General features: G+C 37.1%; 1 protein-coding gene across 3 annotated transcripts in view; it reads left to right on the top strand.

Moving 5' to 3' along the window:
* Positions 1–20419, top strand: part of ehbp1l1 (EH domain binding protein 1 like 1) — a 74953-nt gene that overhangs the window by 50271 nt on the left and 4263 nt on the right. For all 3 annotated transcript variants that reach the window (XM_062964818.1, XM_062964819.1, XM_062964820.1), the window contains 8 exons: positions 1155–1203; positions 3033–3908; positions 7424–7490; positions 9456–9532; positions 12187–12307; positions 17537–17636; positions 19363–19436; positions 19632–19746. In XM_062964818.1, coding sequence (XP_062820888.1) covers positions 1155–1203; positions 3033–3908; positions 7424–7490; positions 9456–9532; positions 12187–12307; positions 17537–17636; positions 19363–19436; positions 19632–19746 — 1479 coding nt within the window. The remainder of the gene's footprint in view (positions 1–1154; positions 1204–3032; positions 3909–7423; positions 7491–9455; positions 9533–12186; positions 12308–17536; positions 17637–19362; positions 19437–19631; positions 19747–20419) is intronic.

A 20419-nucleotide genomic window follows, 5' to 3' on the forward strand; every position in this document is an offset into this window, starting at 1 on the left:
ATATATTCATATTTATTAATATATGCATTATTTTTATTAATATATCTATTATCTATATATATATATAAAAGAGTGATGGCATCATGGCGACCCACAAAACAACAAAACTACAGGCCCCCCAACCTCGAAATTTGACAACACAACCCATCATCCATGCCTCTAGGTTGATACAACAAAGAGAAAAGAAAAATAAAGTCCTAATTAGAGAGAGAGGAATAATTGTTTTTATCCAATTGCTGCTACTTAGAAGGCTAAGCTCCGCCCACTTGGTCTCCTAGCAACCCACTCAGCCCAGTGTTAATAAAAGAATAAACAATAAAATAAATACAAATAATACAATAAAATAATTAAAAACACTAAAAAATTAATACAATAAAATACTATAACAAAATAACTAAAAATAATACAGTAGAGTCTCACTTATCCAACACTCGCTTATCCAACGTTCTGGATTATCCAACGCATTTTTGTAGTCAATGTTTTCAATACATCGTAATATTTTGGTGCTAAATTCATAAATACAGTAATTACTACATAGCATTACTGCATATTGAACTACTTTTTCTGTCAAATTTGTTGTATAACATGATGTTTTGGTGCTTAATTTGTAAAATCATAACCTAATTTGATGTTTAATAGGCTTCTCCTTAATCTCTCCTTATTATCCAACATATTCGCTTATCCAACATTCTGCCGGCCTGTTTATGTTGGATAAGTGAGACTCTACTGTACAACAAAATAATAAAATATAATAAATAAAAAAGATAAGTTACAATAAAATTAATTTAAAAAATACAAATAACGTCAAATAAAAATTCCACAAGAACTTTTAACCAATACCACCACCACTTTGCCACAGCAACGCGTGGCCGGGCACAGCTAGTATTAATATAATTATGTTACTCTATTTATATTCTATTAATATATTTATGTTCTATTTTTTAATATATTGCGTGGGCTGGCCCATGAGGTCACGAAGAGTCGGAAATGACTATGCGACTGAGAGAGAGAGAGATATTATATAAATATTATATTGAATATAGTCTCCAACTTCCATTAAGTTATTTGGAATGAGGACACAATAATAGTGGATATTTTTGTGTTTGGAAAAGAGTCAATCCACTTACAAACTTTTTCGTTTTTCTCTTCTCCAGCGATTACGAAGCTCTGGATCCTCTCGATATCAAGCAGAACAACAAACTGGTGAGTTGGGCATCTCTAATACTTGAAGTGATTTATAGTTTCCAAATCACGACCTCGCCGAACCACTGCAAACTGGATAACAAGTGTCCCAAAAGCAAGCAAAATACAGCAAAATCCCAGCATCTGACTTTATTTAGACACTACAGTATTTAGTAAACTCACGGATTTAGGTTTTTGTCCAAAATATCCAAAGGATTTAAATCTTCCCCGTTGCAATATATACAAATGTACACACCGGATACGCAGATCGTTTTCTGTCTTGTCCTTGCAAACAATCGGATAGTCACATACAACAGAGTCACACAGGAGAGAGCGAGATGGATTCTTTCGTTTTCCTTATATAATAATAATAATAATAATAATAATAATAATAATAATAATAATCCTTATATAGCGACCTTCTGATAGGACACCAGTAAGTATTTTATCTATATATATAAAAGAGTGATGGCATCACGGCGACCCACAAAACAACAAAACTACAGGCCCCCCAACCTCTAAATTTGACAACCCATCATCCACGCCTCTAGGTTGATACAACAAAAAGCAAAGAAAAATAAAGTCCTAATTAGAGGGAGAGCAATAATTGCTTTTATCCAATTGCTGCCAGTTAGAAGGCTAAGCTCCTCCAACTTGGTCTCCTAGCAACCCAATAAAAAATAATAAACACTAAAAAATAATTTAAAACACTAAAAAAATTAATACAATAAAATACTATAATAACAGAAAATAACTAAAAATAATACAAGAAAATAATAAAATATAATAAAAAGATAACTTACAATAAAATTAATTAAAAAATACAAATAACGTCAAATAAAAATTACACAACAATTTTTAACCAATACCACCACCACTTTGCCACAGCAACGCGTGGCCGGGCACAGCTAGTACAATATAAAATATAAAATAGTATTTTATTCTATGACTACCTGTGCCCGGCCACGTGTTGCTGTGGCTTATGGGAATGCTTTGTTGGCCAGGTGGAATAGCAGTCCTCAAAGCCTGAATCCTGGCTTTGTGGCCGAGGGGGTTGCTAGGGGACGAAGTAGGCGGGGCCTAAAGGAGGCAGGGCTTACCCTTCTGACCAGCAACCAGGGTTGAAAACGGCTCTTCCTCGTTCTCTAATTCTGACTTTATTTTCCAGGTTTTTTTGTTTGAAAGACATAGATTGGACGACTATGTTTTTTGTGGCCAAATTTGGTGTGATTTGGTTCAGTGGTTTTATTTTTTACTCAGTCCTACAAACGGACATTATATCTATACTAGCTGTGCCGAGCCACGCGTTGCTGTGGCTAGGACTTAATTTTTCTTTTCTTTTTGTTGTATGAACGTAGAGGCGTAGATGAGAGGTTATGCAGTCAATTTTCGAGGTTGTGAGGCATTTAGTTTAGTTGTTTTGTCCAGTGCCGTGATTCCATTACCCTTTTATATATATAGATAGCTATGCCTGGCCACGCGTTGCTGTGGCTAGGACTTAATTTTTCTTTTCTTTTTGTTGTATGAACGTAGAGGCGTGGATGAGAGGTTGTGCTGTCAATTTTCGAGGTTGTAGGGCGTTTAGTTTAGTTGTTTTGTCCGGTGCCGTGATTCCATTACCCTTTATATATAAAAGGGTAATGAAATTTCGGCCGAGGACAAAACAACAAAACTACACATCCCAGAAACACTAAACTTGGCAGCACAACCCCTCATCCATGCCTCTAGGTTCATACAACAAAAAGAAAAGAAAAATAAAGTCTTAATTAGAGGGAGAGGAATAATTGTTTTTATCCAATTGCTGCCAGTTAGAAGGCTAATGTGTTTCTCTCTTTTTCTCCTTCAACAAGGCCTTTGATGGTTTCGCCTCGCTGGGAATCTCTCGACTGGTGGATCCGGCCGACATGGTTTTCCTGACGGTGCCCGACCGGTTGATCGTCTTGACCTATCTCTGCCAAATCCGGGCGCATTTCACGGGGCAGGAGCTGAACGTGGTGCAGCTGGCCACCCACGCGAGCCAGACCACGTACAAAGTGGGCAAATTCGACACGGACTCCACCGCCGCCTTGGACCCGTCCGTCTTCTACTCCCAGCATCTCCAGACGCAACGAGTCGAGGACTTGACGGGTGTCGAGGCCTCGAGCGGCGAAGACGTTGCAAAGAGTAGTCGTCCGGATCGAGGTGCAAACACTCCGGACGAACCCGTTGCCGAGGTTGGGAAGGATGTCGATGTAGAAAAGGTTTCCGAGACGGTTGACGGGGCGGAAAATAGAGTTGTCAACGGTGGTGGAAAAGCGTTGACTGGGAGTTCCTCAAAGGCCACTATCAACGGAGCAGAAGTGGATACTGGGATCTCAGGACATTCTGGGCCACTTGTGGCGAACGGAGACGGTCAAAACACCGAGATGAAAGGAGAGATTTCTGACTCCAGATTCGGGTCACAGCCAGAGGGAAACAGCAGCAAGGAATCGGGCAACGAAGGCAATATCGAGAAGCTGGTTCCTCCGCCGAGGTTGAAACGCATGTCGTCCCGGGGCAGCGTCGAACGGCCCTTGCAGCGGACCCTCTCCGCCGGGAGCCCGGGCCCGGTGGCACCACCACGTCCACACGCCGCCAAGTCCACCTTCGCCCACGTCCGCGACGCCGATCTGGTGAAGAAGCGGCGCTCGCGGCTCAAGAGCGACTCCTTGTCGATGGACGAGGCGGACGAGGATCCGACTCAAAGGGTGAGTAGTAGGGTTGTCCAAAAAATCGTTTTGATTCTTATATCGGAATTATTTCAGATTGTTCTCGCTTTTTGAATCAAGTTCCGAGACGTTGTCCCTGGGCGCAACCAGCAATGTAATTTGAACCATCGTTGGCCCATTCTCTAAATGTGTCTTAATGTTTCGTTAAATTTTTTCCCCAAAAAATCATAGGAGACAGGAAATGTTCTGCAATTTGTTGAGCAAAGACTGTTGAATGTGATCTCCCACTGTACCAAATTTGATGAGGATAGCTCAAGAAACGAGGGCGGGAGAGCCCTGTAAAAGTCCCCCCTGGTTTCCTTTTTTGTTTGTTTGGAGACTGCGCATGCGCGTCCGCCATTTTAGAAACATTTAGAATCATTACGAATTTTCGGAAATATCCGAAATTTTTGGGTGAAAAATTCGGAAATACTTTCTATATCGAAGCGCCGGCACCCTCTAGAAACGAGAATTGAAACATATTTTCCATCGATCGGACAAACTACAGCCCGCGGGCCACTTGCGGCCCATCGAAGGCATTTATCCGGCCCTCATGGCACAAAGGCAGAAGGGGATTGGACTCAATGGCCTCAGGGGTCTCTTCCTCTCTTCCAACCCTCCTTCTTCTTCTTCTTCTTCTTCTTATTATTATTATTATTATTATTATTATTATTATTATTTTATTGTATGACACAGCAAACAAGATAGACATGCTGGATTTCTTATCACAGAATCACAAGTCGAATTATTATTATTATTATTATTATTATTATTATTATTATTATTACTATTTGAAACACAACAAGTTGAGTCCACAGCAGACAGCTGGCTGTTGTAGTGGATCACATGTCGGACACTTCCCAAGTGTCTAGGATAATAATAATAATAATAATAATTATTATTATTATTATTATTATTAATAGTGAGGCTGAGAGGCCATCTGTCAGGAGTGCTTTGCTTGTGCTTTTGGTGCACAAAGTCAGAAGAGAGTTGGACTCAATGACCCAAGGGGTCTTTATTATTATTATTATTATTATTATTATTATTATTATTATTAATAGTGAGGCTGAGAGGCCATCTGTCAGGAGTGCTTTGCTTGTGCTTTTGGTGCACAAAGGCAGAAGAGGGTTGGACTCAATGACCCAAGGGGTCTTTATTATTATTATTATTATTATTATTATTATTATTATTAAGACTGGGAGGCCATCTGTCAGGAGTGCTTTGCTTGTGCTTTTAGTGCACAAAGACAGAAAAGGCTTGGACTCAATGCCCCAAGGGGCCTTTATTATTATTATTATTACTATTATTATTATTAATATTGAGGCCCAATTGTCTCTTCCAACCCTCTTTATTATTATTATTATTATTGTTAATAATATTAATATTAATATTGAGGCTGGGAGGCCATCTGTCAGGAGTGCTTTGCTTGTGGTTTTGGTGCACAAAGGCAGAAAGGTGTGGGACTCAATAGCCCATGGGGTCTCTTCCAACCCTCTTTTATTATTATTATTATTATTATTATTATTATTATTATTATTGCTCAGTGGCCAGCTATAGTCCGTTGAACAAGTGATATTCCCAAGCACTCGTGTAATGACACACAGGTTACTCAGCTGTTAGACTATTATCTAATAATAATGTATTAATTATATTATATGGGAGACCACCTTTTTGAAAACCACTAGTCAAGAAAAGCACGACCTTGTTAGAAGTCAAATTCGTTGAACAAGTGATATTCCCAAGCATTCGTGTAATGGCACACAGGTTACTCAGCTGTTAGACTATTATCTAATAATAATGTATTAATTATATTATATGGGAGACCACCTTTTTGAAAACCACTAGTCAAGAAAAGCACGACCTTGTTAGAAGTCAAATTCGTTGAACAAGTGATATTCCCAGGCATTCGTGTAATGGCACACAGGTTACTCAGCTGTTAGACTATTATCTAATAATAATGTATTAATTATATTATATGGGAGACCACCTTTTTGAAAACCACTAGTCAAGAAAAGCACGACCTTGTTAGAAGTCAAATTCGTTGAACAAGTGATATTCCCAAGCATTCGTGTAATGGCACACAGGTTACTCAGCTGTTAGACTATTATCTAATAATTATGTATTAATTATATTATATGGGAGACCACCTTTTTGAAAACCACTAGTCAAGAAAAGCACGACCTTGTTAGAAGTCAAATTCGTTGAACAAGTGATATTCCCAAGCATTCGTGTAATGGCACACAGGTTACTCAGCTGTTAGACTATTATCTAATAATAATGTATTAATTATATTATATGGGAGACCACCTTTTTGAAAACCACTAGTCAAGAAAAGCACGACCTTGTTAGAAGTCAAATTCGTTGAACAAGTGATATTCCCAAGCATTCGTGTAATGGCACACAGGTTACTCAGCTGTTAGACTATTATCTAATAATAATGTATTAATTATATTATATGGGAGACCACCTTTTTGAAAACCACTAGTCAAGAAAAGCACGACCTTGTTAGAAGTCGAATTCGTTGAACAAGTGATATTCCCAGGCATTCGTCTAATGGCACACAGGTTACTCAGCTGTTAGACTATTATCTAATAATAATGTATTAATTATATTATATGGGAGACCACCTTTTTGAAAACCACTAGTCAAGAAAAGCACGACCTTGTTAGAAGTCAAATTCGTTGAACAAGTGATATTCCCAAGCATTCGTGTAATGGCACACAGGTTACTCAGCTGTTAGACTATTATCTAATAATAATGTATTAATTATATTATATGGGAGACCACCTTTTTGAAAGCCACTAGTCAAGAAAAGCACGACCTTGTTAGAAGTCAAATTCGTTGAACAAGTGATATTCCCAAGCATTCGTCTAATGGCACACAGGTTACTCAGCTGTTAGACTATTATCTAATAATAATGTATTAATTATATTATATGGGAGACCACCTTTTTGAAAACCACTAGTCAAGAAAAGCACGACCTTGTTAGAAGTCAAATTCGTTGAACAAGTGATATTCCCAAGCATTCGTGTAATGGCACACAGGTTACTCAGCTGTTAGACTATTATCTAATAATAATGTATTAATTATATTATATGGGAGACCACCTTTTTGAAAACTACTAGTCAAGAAAAGCACGACCTTGTTAGAAGTCAAATTCGTTGAACAAGTGATATTCCCAAGCGCTCACGTAATGGCTCACAGGTTACTCAGCTGTTAGACTATGTATTATATTATATTAATATAATTAATATATAATGTTTATTTATACTCAAAGACTCAAAGAGGCTATGTATCTATTATTATTATTAGAATGTATTATTATGTTTATGTTTATTATAACCGATAACTGTCTGTTTATGGATCAGCCCACTTACCCTACTCAACCATAAAAGACAAAAAATACACAGACCAATAAGACACTCATCACTATGCTAAAACTCCACTAAACTAAAATAAATTAAAACATGATAAAACTTGATTAAATAATAAGTGTTTTCTTTCTTTTTCCACAGGACAGTTGTGGCGAGGAGGGATTGAGACCCCGACCCGTCGCCCCAAAGGCGGAGCAGCCAGTGCCAGGTAAATATGAATTATTGTTATTGTTATTATTGACACAACGACGTTGTATGACACAGCAAACAAGATAGATATGCTGGGTTTCGTTTCACAAAATCACAAGTCGAACACTTCCCAAGTGTCTAGGACTGTGTGATGTATTTTCGGATGATGCGTGCAGATCCCAGTAGGGTGGCCTTTTGCAGTTGGCAGATCGTAATTTTGTCAATGTCTATTGTTTCCAAATGCCGGCTGAGATCTTTTGGCACGGCACCCAGTGTGCCCATCACCACTGGGACCACCTGTACTGGTTTCTGCCAGAGTCTTTGAAGTTCAATCTTGAGGTCCGGAGAGCGGCTGAGTTTTTCCTGTTGTTTTTCTTCAATGCGACTGTCACCTGGGATGGCAACATCAATGATCCAAACCTTGTTCTTTTCCACAACTGTGATGTCTGGTGTGTTGTGTTCCAGAACTTTGTCAGTCTGGATTCGGAAGTCCCACAGTATCTTTGCGTGTTCATTTTCCACAACCTTTGCAGGTTTGTGATCCCACCAGTTTTTTGCTGCTGGGAGGTGATACTTGAGGCATAAGTTCCAATGAATCATTTGGGCCACATAGTTGTGCCTCTGTTTGTAGTCTGTCTGTGCAATTTTCTTACAGCAGCTGAGGATATGATCCATGGTTTCGTCGGTTTCCTTGCACAGTCTGCATTTTGGGTCATTAGCTGATTTTTCGATCTTGGCCTGAATGGCCTTTGTCCTGATGTCTTGCTCCTGGGCTGCAAGGATCAGGCCTTCTGTCTCCTTCTTCAGGGTCCCATTCGTGAGCCAGAGCCAGGTCTTCTATTATTATTATTATTATTATTATTATTATTATTAATTGCCTTTGTCCTGATGTCTTGCTCCTGGGCTGCAAGGATCAGGCCTTCTGTCTCCTTCTTCAGGGTCCCATTCGTGAGCCAGAGCCAGGTCTTCTATTATTATTATTATTATTATTATTATTATTATTATTATTATTATTAATTGCCTTTGTCCTGATGTCTTGCTCCTGGGCTGCAAGGATCAGGCCTTCAGTCTCTTTCTTCAGGGTCCCAATTGTGAGCCAGAGCCAGGTCTTCTATTATTATTATTATTATTATTATTATTATTATTATTATTATTATTAATTGCCTTTGTCCTGATGGCTTGCTCCTGGGCTGCAAGGATCAGGCCTTCTGTCTCCTTCTTCAGGGTCCCATTCGTGAGCCACAGCCAGGTCTTCTCCTTGTCAGCTTTTCCTTCAATTTTGTCAAGGAACTTTCCATGCAATGTTTTGTTGTGCCAGCTGTCAGCTCTAGTTTGTAGTGCGGTTTTCTTGTACTGGTTTTTTGTCTGCTGTGCTTTGAGGAGTTTCTGATTTTTGACTTCAATCAAAGCAGGTTCTTCACTTTGCTTTACATATTCTGCCAGGGCATGTTCTTCTTCTTTGACTGCTTGCTTTACTTGCAAGAGTCCTCTGCCCCCTGATCTTCTAGGCAGATATAGCCGGTCAACATCACTGCGAGGGTGCAGCGAATGATGAATGGTCATGAGTTTTCTTGTTTTTCTGTCCAAAATGTCCAGTTCCGCCTGTGTCCAATTTATAATGCCAGCAGTCTATCTTATGACAGGTATGGCCCAGGTGTTTATGGCCTTGATGGTGTTGCCTCCATTGAGCTTGCTTTTGAGAATTTTTCTGACCCTTTGTGTGTATTCTTTGCTGACCACAGTTTTCACATGTTCATGCTTGATGTTGTCCAGCTGTAATATGCCCAGATATTTATAGGCCTCTGGCTGGTGACACCTTATTGTTTGGCCATTGGGCATATTGATGCCCTCACTTTCAATTATTTCAATTGTTATTATTATTATTATTATTATTATTATTATTATTATTATTATTATTATTATTCAAGTTTGCCCATGCCCATTTCATTCAATGCGTATTGATTTCTATGGCTTTTTCCACCAGCGTCTCCAACGGCTGCCTCTCCGGATCCGCCGCCGGACCCCAACCTCAAGAACAACACCAACGAAGAAGAGATTCCAGTAAGAAACTGGGAAGAGGGATTTTTATATCCGCTTGACATGGGAGTTGAAGCCATTTACGTTTATTCTCGTCTTGCAAGCTTGGGATTCTTCCAAGGGCATCTTGACGAGTCCTTGACATTTCCCCTTTGGAGGATCTCTAGTTGCATTGGTGGGAAAGCCAAGCTTATTTTTCCATTGCAATGAAGCCACGGGTTCAAATTGCAGGAAAAGCGATCCCACCAAAACATTGTTGGTGTTATGTTATATTTATTATATTATAAAATATAATATAACAGTTGGAAGAGACCCCCAAAGGTAATCCAGTCCAACCATTGTCATTATTATTATTATTATTATCAAAGATGATGATGATGAAATCCTACAGTTGGAAGGGACCCCCAAAGGTCATCCAGTCCAACCATTGTCATTATTATTATTATTATTATTATCAAAGATGATGATGATGAAATCCTACAGTTGGAAGGGACCCTCAAAGGTCATCCAGTCCAACCATTGTCATTATTATTATTATTATTATTATCAAAGATGATGATGATGAAATCCTACAGTTGGAAGGGACCCTCAAAGGTCATCCAGTCCAACCATTGTCATTATTATTATTATTATTATTATTATTATTATTATTATTATTATCAAAGATGATGATGATGAAATCCTACAGTTGGAAGGGACCCTCAAAGGTCATCCAGTCCAACCATTGTCATTATTATTATTATTATTATTATCAAAGATGATGATGATGAAATCCTACAGTTGGAAGGGACCCCCAAAGGTCATCCAGTCCAACCATTGTCATTATTATTATTATTATTATTATTATTATTATCAAAGATGATGATGATGAAATCCTACAGTTGGAAGGGACCCTCAAAGGTCATCCAGTCCAACCATTGTCATTATTATTATTATTATTATTATTATTATTATTATTATTATTATTATCAAAGATGATGATGATGAAATCCTACAGTTGGAAGGGACCCTCAAAGGTCATCCAGTCCAACCATTGTCATTATTATTATTATTATTATTATCAAAGATGATGATGATGAAATCCTACAGTTGGAAGGGACCCTCAAAGGTCATCCAGTCCAACCATTGTCATTATTATTATTATTATTATTATTATTATTATTATTATTATTATTATCAAAGATGATGATGATGAAATCCTACAGTTGGAAGGGACCCTCAAAGGTCATCCAGTCCAACCATTGTCATTATTATTATTATTATTATTATTATTATTATTATTATTATTATTATTATCAAAGATGATGATGATGAAATCCTACAGTTGGAAGGGACCCTCAAAGGTCATCCAGTCCAACCATTGTCATTATTATTATTATTATTATTATTATTATCAAAGATGATGATGATGAAATCCTACAGTTGGAAGGGACCCTCAAAGGTCATCCAGTCCAACCATTGTCATTATTATTATTATTATTATTATTATTATTATTACCAAAGATGATGATGATGAAATCCTACAGTTGGAAGGGACCCTCAAAGGTCATCCAGTCCAACCATTGTCATTATTATTATTATTATTATTATTATTATCAAAGATGATGATGATGAAATCCTACAGTTGGAAGGGACCCTCAAAGGTCATCCAGTCCAACCATTGTCATTATTATTATTATTATTATTATTATTATCAAAGATGATGATGATGAAATCCTACAGTTGGAAGGGACCCTCAAAGGTCATCCAGTCCAACCATTGTCATTATTATTATTATTATTATTATTATTATTATTATTATTATTATCAAAGATGATGATGATGAAATCCTACAGTTGGAAGGGACCCTCAAAGGTCATCCAGTCCAACCATTGTCATTATTATTATTATTATTATTATTATTATTATTATCAAAGATGATGATGATGAAATCCTACAGTTGGAAGGGACCCCCAAAGGTCATCCAGTCCAACCATCATCATCATTATTATATTAGCCATTATTATTTACGAATTTAGGACCAAAATATCACGATATATTGAAAACATTGACTACAAAAATGCATTGGATAATCCAGAACCTTGGATAAGCGAGTCTTGGATAAGTGAGACTCTACTGTATTATTATTATGATTATGATTATTATTTTAATATCACACCAAAATATAATAATAATAATAATAATAATAATAATAATAATCCAGAATATCTATCTTGTTTGCTGTGTCATACAATAAAATAATAATAATAAGCTGGTCATTTTTTGGGATATGGTTTTACCTTTCTCAGGTGTGTCAGGTTTGTGAGAGTAGGCTTAAAATAAATGGCAGTTCGAGTTGGTTGCTGTGACTCTTTTGGGCTGTCTGGCCATGTTCCAGAAACATTCTCTCCTGATGTTTCACCCACATCTGTGGCAGGCATCCTCTGGTTGTGATGTCTGTTGGAAACGAGGCAAGTGGGGGTTATATATATGTTGTGTCCAAATTTCATAGCAACTTGTATGTGTCCAATACACTCTTGCTTTTCAAGAGTGCATTGAGTTCTGCATTTAGAAGAAACCCTCCAGGCCCTTGAGTCCATCCTTCTGCCCGGCAGGGAGACACAATCCAATCTGTCCCGGCAGATGGCCATCTAGCCTCTGAAACCAAGACCCCCGTATTTTATTTTCTCCCCACATAGAAATTCCAAGACACCAGCCAATACGTCCTGGCTGAACTTCGGGCTTTGGAGAACGAACAGAGGCAGATTGACGGCCGGGCCGCAGTCGTGGAGAAGGACCTGCGGAGGCTGATGGAGTCGGGTGAGGATCCTGGGAGCCCAAAGGGACCCCCAAAGGCCAACCAGTCTGACCCTTATTATTATTATTATTATTATTATTATTATTATTATTATTATTATTACTAATATCCAATTCCTATGCACACTGCACATATCTTATTTGTAGTGCAAAACAACAACAATAGCAATGAAATACCAATACAATATTTAAAAATGAAAATAATTTTAACCAACATAAACCTATCAGGATTTCAATAGGAAGTGTGGACCTGCTTCTGGCCAATGAGATAGTCAGGTTAATTAAGATTGTTGTTGTTGTGTGTCTTCAAGTCAATTCAGACTTCGGGCGAGCCTAAGTCCAAAATTATTTATTTATTCATTTACTGCATTTATTTACTACATTTATATCCCACCTTTCTCACCCCGAAGGGGACTCAGAGCAGCTGTATGTACATACAATATATTATATTATTAGCATAACACAATATTAGCATTATATATTACTACTAGCTGTGCCTGGCCACGCGTTGCTGTGGCAAAGTATGGGGGTATGGGAAATAAAGTATTGAGGAATTGGTGGTAGTTAAGGTAAAGGGTCCCCTGGGCTGAGTGGGTTGCTAGGAGACCAAGTGAGCGGAGCTTAGCCTTCTAACTGGCAGCAATTGGATAAAAATATTTTTTTCCTCTCCCTCTAATTAGGACTTTATTTTTCTTTTCTTTTTGTTGTATCAACCTAGAGGCATGGATGACGGGTTGTGCTGTCAATTTTCGAGGTTGTGGGGTGTTTACTTTTGTTGTTTTGTCCACTGCCGTGATGCCATCACTCTTATATATATATAGATATTGAACTATACCTCTATACTGTAATATTATATCTAATATATAACATATAATTAATATTATTATATGGTATAATTATTAGTATTATATTGTATAAAATGATAATATTATCAATATCCTATGTATATACAATATATTATATTATTAAAACTGATATAAGGACTTTTGGCTCAAGGCAGAGCACAACCGCTAATAAGAATACATAGGATATTCCTGCGATTTTAAGTGTATGCACAGATGTATATAAATATTTGTGTGTGTGTATATATACACACATACATATATGTGTGTGTGATGGAGATTATTAATACTGATAATAATAATAATAAATGCATTTTATTTTATTTATTTATTTATGTCCAATATTTCTATCCCGCCCTTCTCACCCGAAGGGACTTTTGGCTCAAGGCGGAGCACAACTGCTAATAAGAATACATAGGATATTCCTGCGATTTTAAGTGTATGCACAGATGTATATAAATACTAGCTGTGCCCGGCCACACATTGCTGTGGCTTATGGGAATCATTTATTGGCCAGGTGGAATAGCAGTGAATAGCCTTGCAGCCTCAAAGCCTGGCTGTTTTGCAATGAATATCTTTGCTGCTTCAAAGCCTGGCTGCTTGCTACCTAGGGCAATGATGGGCAAGCTTTTGCGCTTGGTGTGTCAAAATTCGCCAGATGATGATGATGATGGTGATGATGATTGAGTCCTACAGTTGGAAGGGACCCCCCAAAGGCCATCCAGTCTGACCATTATTATTATTATTATTATTATTATTATTATTATTACTATCCAAGATTATGATGATGATGATGATGATGATGATGATGACGATTGAGTCCTACAGTTGGAAGGGACCCCCAAAGGCCATCCAGTCTGACCCTTATTATTATTATTATTATTATTATTATTATTATTATTATTATTACTAATATCCAAGATGATGATGACGATGGAGTCCTACAGTTGGAAGGGACCCCCAAAGGCCATCCAGTCTGACCATTATTATTATTATTATTATTATTATTATTATTATTATTATTACTATCCAAGATTATGATGATGATGATGATGATGATGATGACGATTGAGTCCTACAGTTGGAAGGGACCCCCAAAGGCCATCCAGTCTGACCCTTATTATTATTATTATTATTATTATTACTAATATCCAAGATGATGATAACGATGGAGTCCTACAGTTGGAAGGGACCCCCAAAGGCCATCCAGTCTGACCATTATTATTATTATTATTATTATTATTACTATCCAAGATTATGATGATGATGATGATGATGATGATGACGATTGAGTCCTACAGTTGGAAGGGACCCCCAAAGGCCATCCAGTCTGACCCTTATTATTATTATTATTATTAGTATTATTACTAATATCCAAGATGATGATAACGATGGAGTCCTACAGTTGGAAGGGACCCCCAAAGGCCATCCAGTCTGACCCTTATTATTATTATTATTATTATTATTATTATTATCCAAAATGATGATGATGATAATGATGATGATGATGATTGAATCCTACAGTTGGAAGATACCCCCAAAGGTCATCCAGTCCAGCAATTATTATTACTATTACTATTATTATCCATTATTATTATTTTTATTATTATTATTCAAAATGATGATGATTGAATCCTACAGTTGGAAGGGACCCCCAAAGGTCATCCAGTCCAACCATCATTATTATAATTATTATCCATTATTATTATTATTACTATCCAAGATGATGATGATGATGATGATGATGATGATGATCATGATGATGATGATGATGGTTGAGTCCTCCAGTTGGAAGGGACCCCAAAGGTCACCCAGTACAGCTATTATTATTATTATTATTATCCATTATTATTGGTCATCCAGTCCAGCTATTATTATTATTATTATTATTATTATTATTATCCATTATTATCCATTATTATTATTATCCAAAATGATGATGACGATTATGATGATGATTGAATCCTACAGTTGGAAGGGACCCCAAAGGTCACCCAGTACAACTATTATTATTATTATTATTATTATTATTATTATTATCCATTATTATTGGTCATCCAGTCCAGCTATTATTATTATCCATTATTATTATTATCATTATTATTATCCAAAATGATGATGACGATTATGATGATGATTGAATCCTACAGTTGGAAGGGAATCCCAAAGGTCATCCAGTCCAGCTATTATTATTATTATTATTATTATTATTATTATTATTATTATTATTATCCATTATTATTGGTCATCCAGTCCAGCTATTATTATTATCCATTATTATTATTATCATTATTATTATCCAAAATGATGATGACGATTATGATGGTGATTGAATCCTACAGTTGGAAGGGACCCCCAAAGGTCATCTAGTCCAACCACTGTCATTTTTATTATATTATTCATTATTATTATTATCCAAGATGATGGTGATGATTGAATCCTACAGTTGGAAGGGAATCCCAAAGGTCATCCAGTCCAGCTATTATTATTATTATTATTATTATTATTATTATTATTATTATTATTATTATTATTATTAGCTTTGCCCGGCCATGCAATGCTGTGGCTTTTCAGAATCATTTGTTGGTCAGGTGGAATAGTAGTGAATAGCCTTGGAACTTCAAAGCCTGGCTGGTTTGTTCTTATGAGAATCCTTGTTTGGTGAGATGGAATACAATGATTAGTCTCTGTGTGGGAGGTTTGAATGGTGTTATTAGTCACGGTTGAGGGGTGTTGGGCGGGCACATGCCGGTTCGTGTTTCGCGCATGCGCAGTTCGTTTTTCCTAGTTTTGGGGCTTTTTTAGGTCCCAATTCAGTTGGAGATGTTCGGTTTCGTGGTAGGAACCTAGCGGCAAGGCCGCTGGGTTCTGTTGTCAAGTTTCGTATTTCTGGGACGTTTCGTTTTGTTGTTTACTTCTAGGCCCAAATTTCATTACCCTTTTTTATATATAGACTAGCTGTGCCCTGCCACGCGTTGCTGTGGCTTAGTCTGGTGGTGTTGGTCAGTCTACATTAGGCTTTTGCGTTGTGTTGTCAAGTTTTGTATTTCTGGGGCAATTAGTTGTGTTGTTATAGTCACGATGCATTGTTGTGAGTTTTGTGGGTCCAGATTGTGGTTTTGTGGTTTGGTTGTGTTGTTACAACTGGGAGGCAAGGCTTTTGCATTGTGTTGTCAAGTTTTGTATTTCTGGGGCATGTAGTTGTGTGCCAAGTTTTGTATTTCTGGGGCGTTCAGTTGTGGTGTTATAGTTACGATGGATTGTTGTGAGTTTTGTGGGTCCGGATTGTGTTTTGTGGTGTGATTGTGTTGTTACAACTGGGAGGAAAGGCTTTTGCGTTGTTTTGCCAAGTTTCGTATTTCTGGGGCGTTTAGTTGTGTTGTTATAGTCATGATGCGTTGCTTTGAGTTTTGTGGGTCCGGATTGTGGTTTTGTGGTGTGGTTGTGTTGTTGTAACTGGGAGGAAAGGCTTTTGTGTTGTGTCACCAAGTTTTGTATTTCTGGGGCATTTAGTTGTGTGCCAAGTTTCGTATTTCTGGGGCGTTTAGTTGTGTTGTTATAGTCACGATGCTTTGTTGTGAGTTTTGTGGGTCCGGATTGTGGTTTTGTGGTGTGGTTGTGTTGTTACAACCTGGAGGGAAGGCTTTTGCGTTGTGTCGCCAAGTTTCGTATTTCTGGGGCGTTTAGTTGTTTTGTTATAGTCACAATGCGTTGTTGTGAGTTTTGTGGGTCCTGTGTGGTTTTGTGGTGTGGTTGTGTTGTTACAACTGGGAGGCAAGGCTTTTGCATTGTGTTGCCAAGTTTTGTATTTCTGGGGCGTTTAGTTGTGTTGTTATAGTCATGAGGCATTGTTGTGAGTTTTATGGGTCCAGATTGTGGTTTTGTGGTGTGGTTGCGTTGTTACAACCTGGAGGGAAGGCTTTTGCATTGTGTTGCCAAGTTTCGTATTTCTGGGGCGTTTAGTTGTTTTGTTATAGTCACGATGCGTTGTTGTGAGTTTTGTGGGTCCTGTGTGGTTTTGTGGTGTGGTTGTGTTGTTACAACTGGGAGGCAAGGCTTTTGCATTGTGTTGCCAAGTTTTGTATTTCCGGGGTGTTTAGTTGTGTTGTTATCGCATGATGCGTTGTTGTGAGTTTTGTGGGTCTGGATTGTGGTTTTGTGGTGTGGTTGTGTTGTTGTAACCTGGAGGCAAGCCTTTTGCATTGTGTTGCCAAATTTCGTATTTCTGGGATGTTTAGTTTTGTTGTTATAGTCACTGCGCAAACAACTTTATCATTTTATATATATAGATTATTACATAACCCTAGTCTGCCAGACAGGACGACACCACCCAAGCTTTCCCAACAGATGGCCATCCAATCTCACACTTTTTCCTTTGGCTTTGTTTTAGGTGCGGACAAGCTGAAAGAAGAAGAGTTGATCCAGGAATGGTTTACTTTGGTGAACAAGAAGAACGCCCTGATCCGGCGGCAGGACCAGCTCCAGCTGTTGTGAGTTTTGATATATCCATTCAAAAGTACCGTATATACTCGAGTATAAGCCGACCCGAATATAAGCCGAGGCACCTAATTTTATCACAATAAACTGGGAAAACATTGACTCCAGTATCAGCCGAGGGTGGTAAATTTCAGAAATAAAAATAGATTCCAATTACCGTATATACTCGAGTATAAGCCGACCCGAATATAAGCCGAGGCACCTAATTTTATCACAATAAACTGGGAAAACATTGACTCCAGTATCAGCCGAGGGTGGTAAATTTCAGAAATAAAAATAGATTCCAATTACCGTATATACTCGAGTATAAGCCGACCCGAATATAAGCCGAGGCACCTAATTTTATCACAATAAACTGGGAAAACATTGACTCCAGTATCAGCCGAGGGTGGTAAATTTCAGAAATAAAAACAGATTCCAATTACCGTATATACTCGAGTATAAGCCGACCCGAATATAAGCCGAGGCACCTAATTTTATCACAAAAAAGCTGGGAAAACATTGACTCCAGTAGAAGCCGAGGGTGGTAAATTTCAGAAATAAAAATAGATACAAATAAAATTACATTAATGGAGGCATTGGTAGGTTAAATGTTTTTGAATATTTATATAAAGCTCAAATTTAAGATAAGACTGTCCAACTCTGATCAAATCATTAATCTCATCTTCTTCAATGTCAATGTGCTTATGTATCCTTTTAATAATAATAGAGTAAAATAATACATGTAATAATAATAATAATAAATAATACAGGAAAATAATACAAGTAGAGTAAAATAATAAATGCAATAATAATAATAATAATATCAGAGTGAAATAATAAAGGTATTATTAATAAAAATAGAGTAAAATAAATGTAATAGTAGCAACAATAATAGAGAAAAATAATACATGTAATAATACCAATAATAACAGAGAAAATAATACAAGTAGTAATAAATAGAGTAAAATAATAAATGCAATAATAATAATAAGATCAGAGTGAAATAATAAATGTATTAATAATAATAATAAAAATAGAGTAAAATAAATGTAATAGTAGCAACAATAATAAAGAAAAATAATAAATGTAATAATACCAATAATAACAGAGAAAATAATACAAGTAGTAATAAATAGAGTAAAATAATAAATGCAATAATAATAATAAGATCAGAGTGAAATAATAAATGTATTAATAATAATAATAAAAATAGAGTAAAATAAATGTAATAGTAGCAACAATAATAATAGAGAAAAATAATAAATGTAATAATACCAATAATAATAGAGAAAATAATACAAGTAGTAATAAATAGAGTAAAATAATAAATGCAATAATAATAATAAGATCAGAGTGAAATAATAAATGTATTAATAATAATAATAAAAATAGAGTAAAATAAATGTACTAGTAGCAACAATAATAGAGAAAAATAAGTATTTATAATAATAATAATAATAAAAATAGAGTAAAATAAATGTAATAGTAGCAACAATAATAGAGAAAAATAATAAATGTAATAATACCAATAATAATAGAGAAAAATAATAAATGTACCATATATTCTTGAGTATAAGCTGACGCAAATATAAGCCAACCAGGACCTTGACCCGAGTATAAGCCGAGGGGGGCTTTTTCAGTCTTAAAAGAAAGGGCTCAAAATCTAGGCTTATACTTGAGTATATACGGTAATTTCTATATAATACATATTAAAACAATGTCTGTTTCTTCATTCAGGACAGAAGAGCAAGACCTGGAGAGGCGGTTTGAGCTTCTGAGCCGGGAGTTGAGATCCATGATGGCCATTGAAGGTGAGAAAGAATATATCAAAACCATGGAATTATTATTATTATTATTATTATTATTATTATTATTTTGGAATTATAGCATTATAGAGACCCCCAAATGCCCTCCAGTCCAACCCCATTCTGCTGGGCAGAAAGACACAACCTAATCACTCCCAACAGATGGCCAGGAAGCCTCTACTTACTACTCCCTCTCTGCAGACTATCTCAAGACCGAAGCCCAGCAGCAGCGCGAGCAGCTCCTTCTGCAAGAACTGGTTTCACTGGTCAACCAGAGGGATGAACTGGTGCGGGACCTGGACATCAAGGAAAGAATGTGAGTATTTTCCCCCTTCTTTGCCAAGGCGGCTCAATGCAGGTGCCCTTTTGGGGCCCTAGTAGTCCCAAATAGGATAGATTTTTAAGTTGAAACCCAGCCCATATTTTAAGTTGGACTATGATGAATATCGTGGGCCATGCTTGGTCCAGACTGATCGAGCCACGCGGGAGCCTTTGTGATACAAACCAACATACATATTTGGACTTTTCGATAGTTCTTCCATTTGTTAGTCTACGTAGCTATCTAGTGCCCTCTTGTGGTTGCATCTGAATACCTCAGACTTGTATATTCATTTGTTCATTTTCGTTGTGAATAGTGAAGATTTATAAGTTGAAACCTAGTCCATATTTTAAGTTGGACCATGACGGGTATCATGGGCCACGTTTGGTCCAGATTGATCGCACCACGTGGGAGCCTTTGTGGTACAAACCAACATACATATTTGGATTTTTGATAGTTCTTCCATTTGTTAGTCTACGTAGCTATCTAGTGCCCTCTTGTGGTTGCATCTGAGCACTGCAGAGATTCATATTCATTTGCTTGTTTTTGGGGCCCTAATCCCAAATCGGGTAGATTCTAAAGTTGAAACCCAACCCATATTTTAAGTTGGATCGTGACGGATATGGTGGGCCACGTTTGGTCCAGATTGATCGCACCACGTGGGAACCTT

This window comes from Anolis carolinensis, unplaced genomic scaffold (assembly GCF_035594765.1).
Source record: "Anolis carolinensis isolate JA03-04 unplaced genomic scaffold, rAnoCar3.1.pri scaffold_14, whole genome shotgun sequence".
NCBI lineage: Eukaryota > Metazoa > Chordata > Lepidosauria > Squamata > Dactyloidae > Anolis > Anolis carolinensis.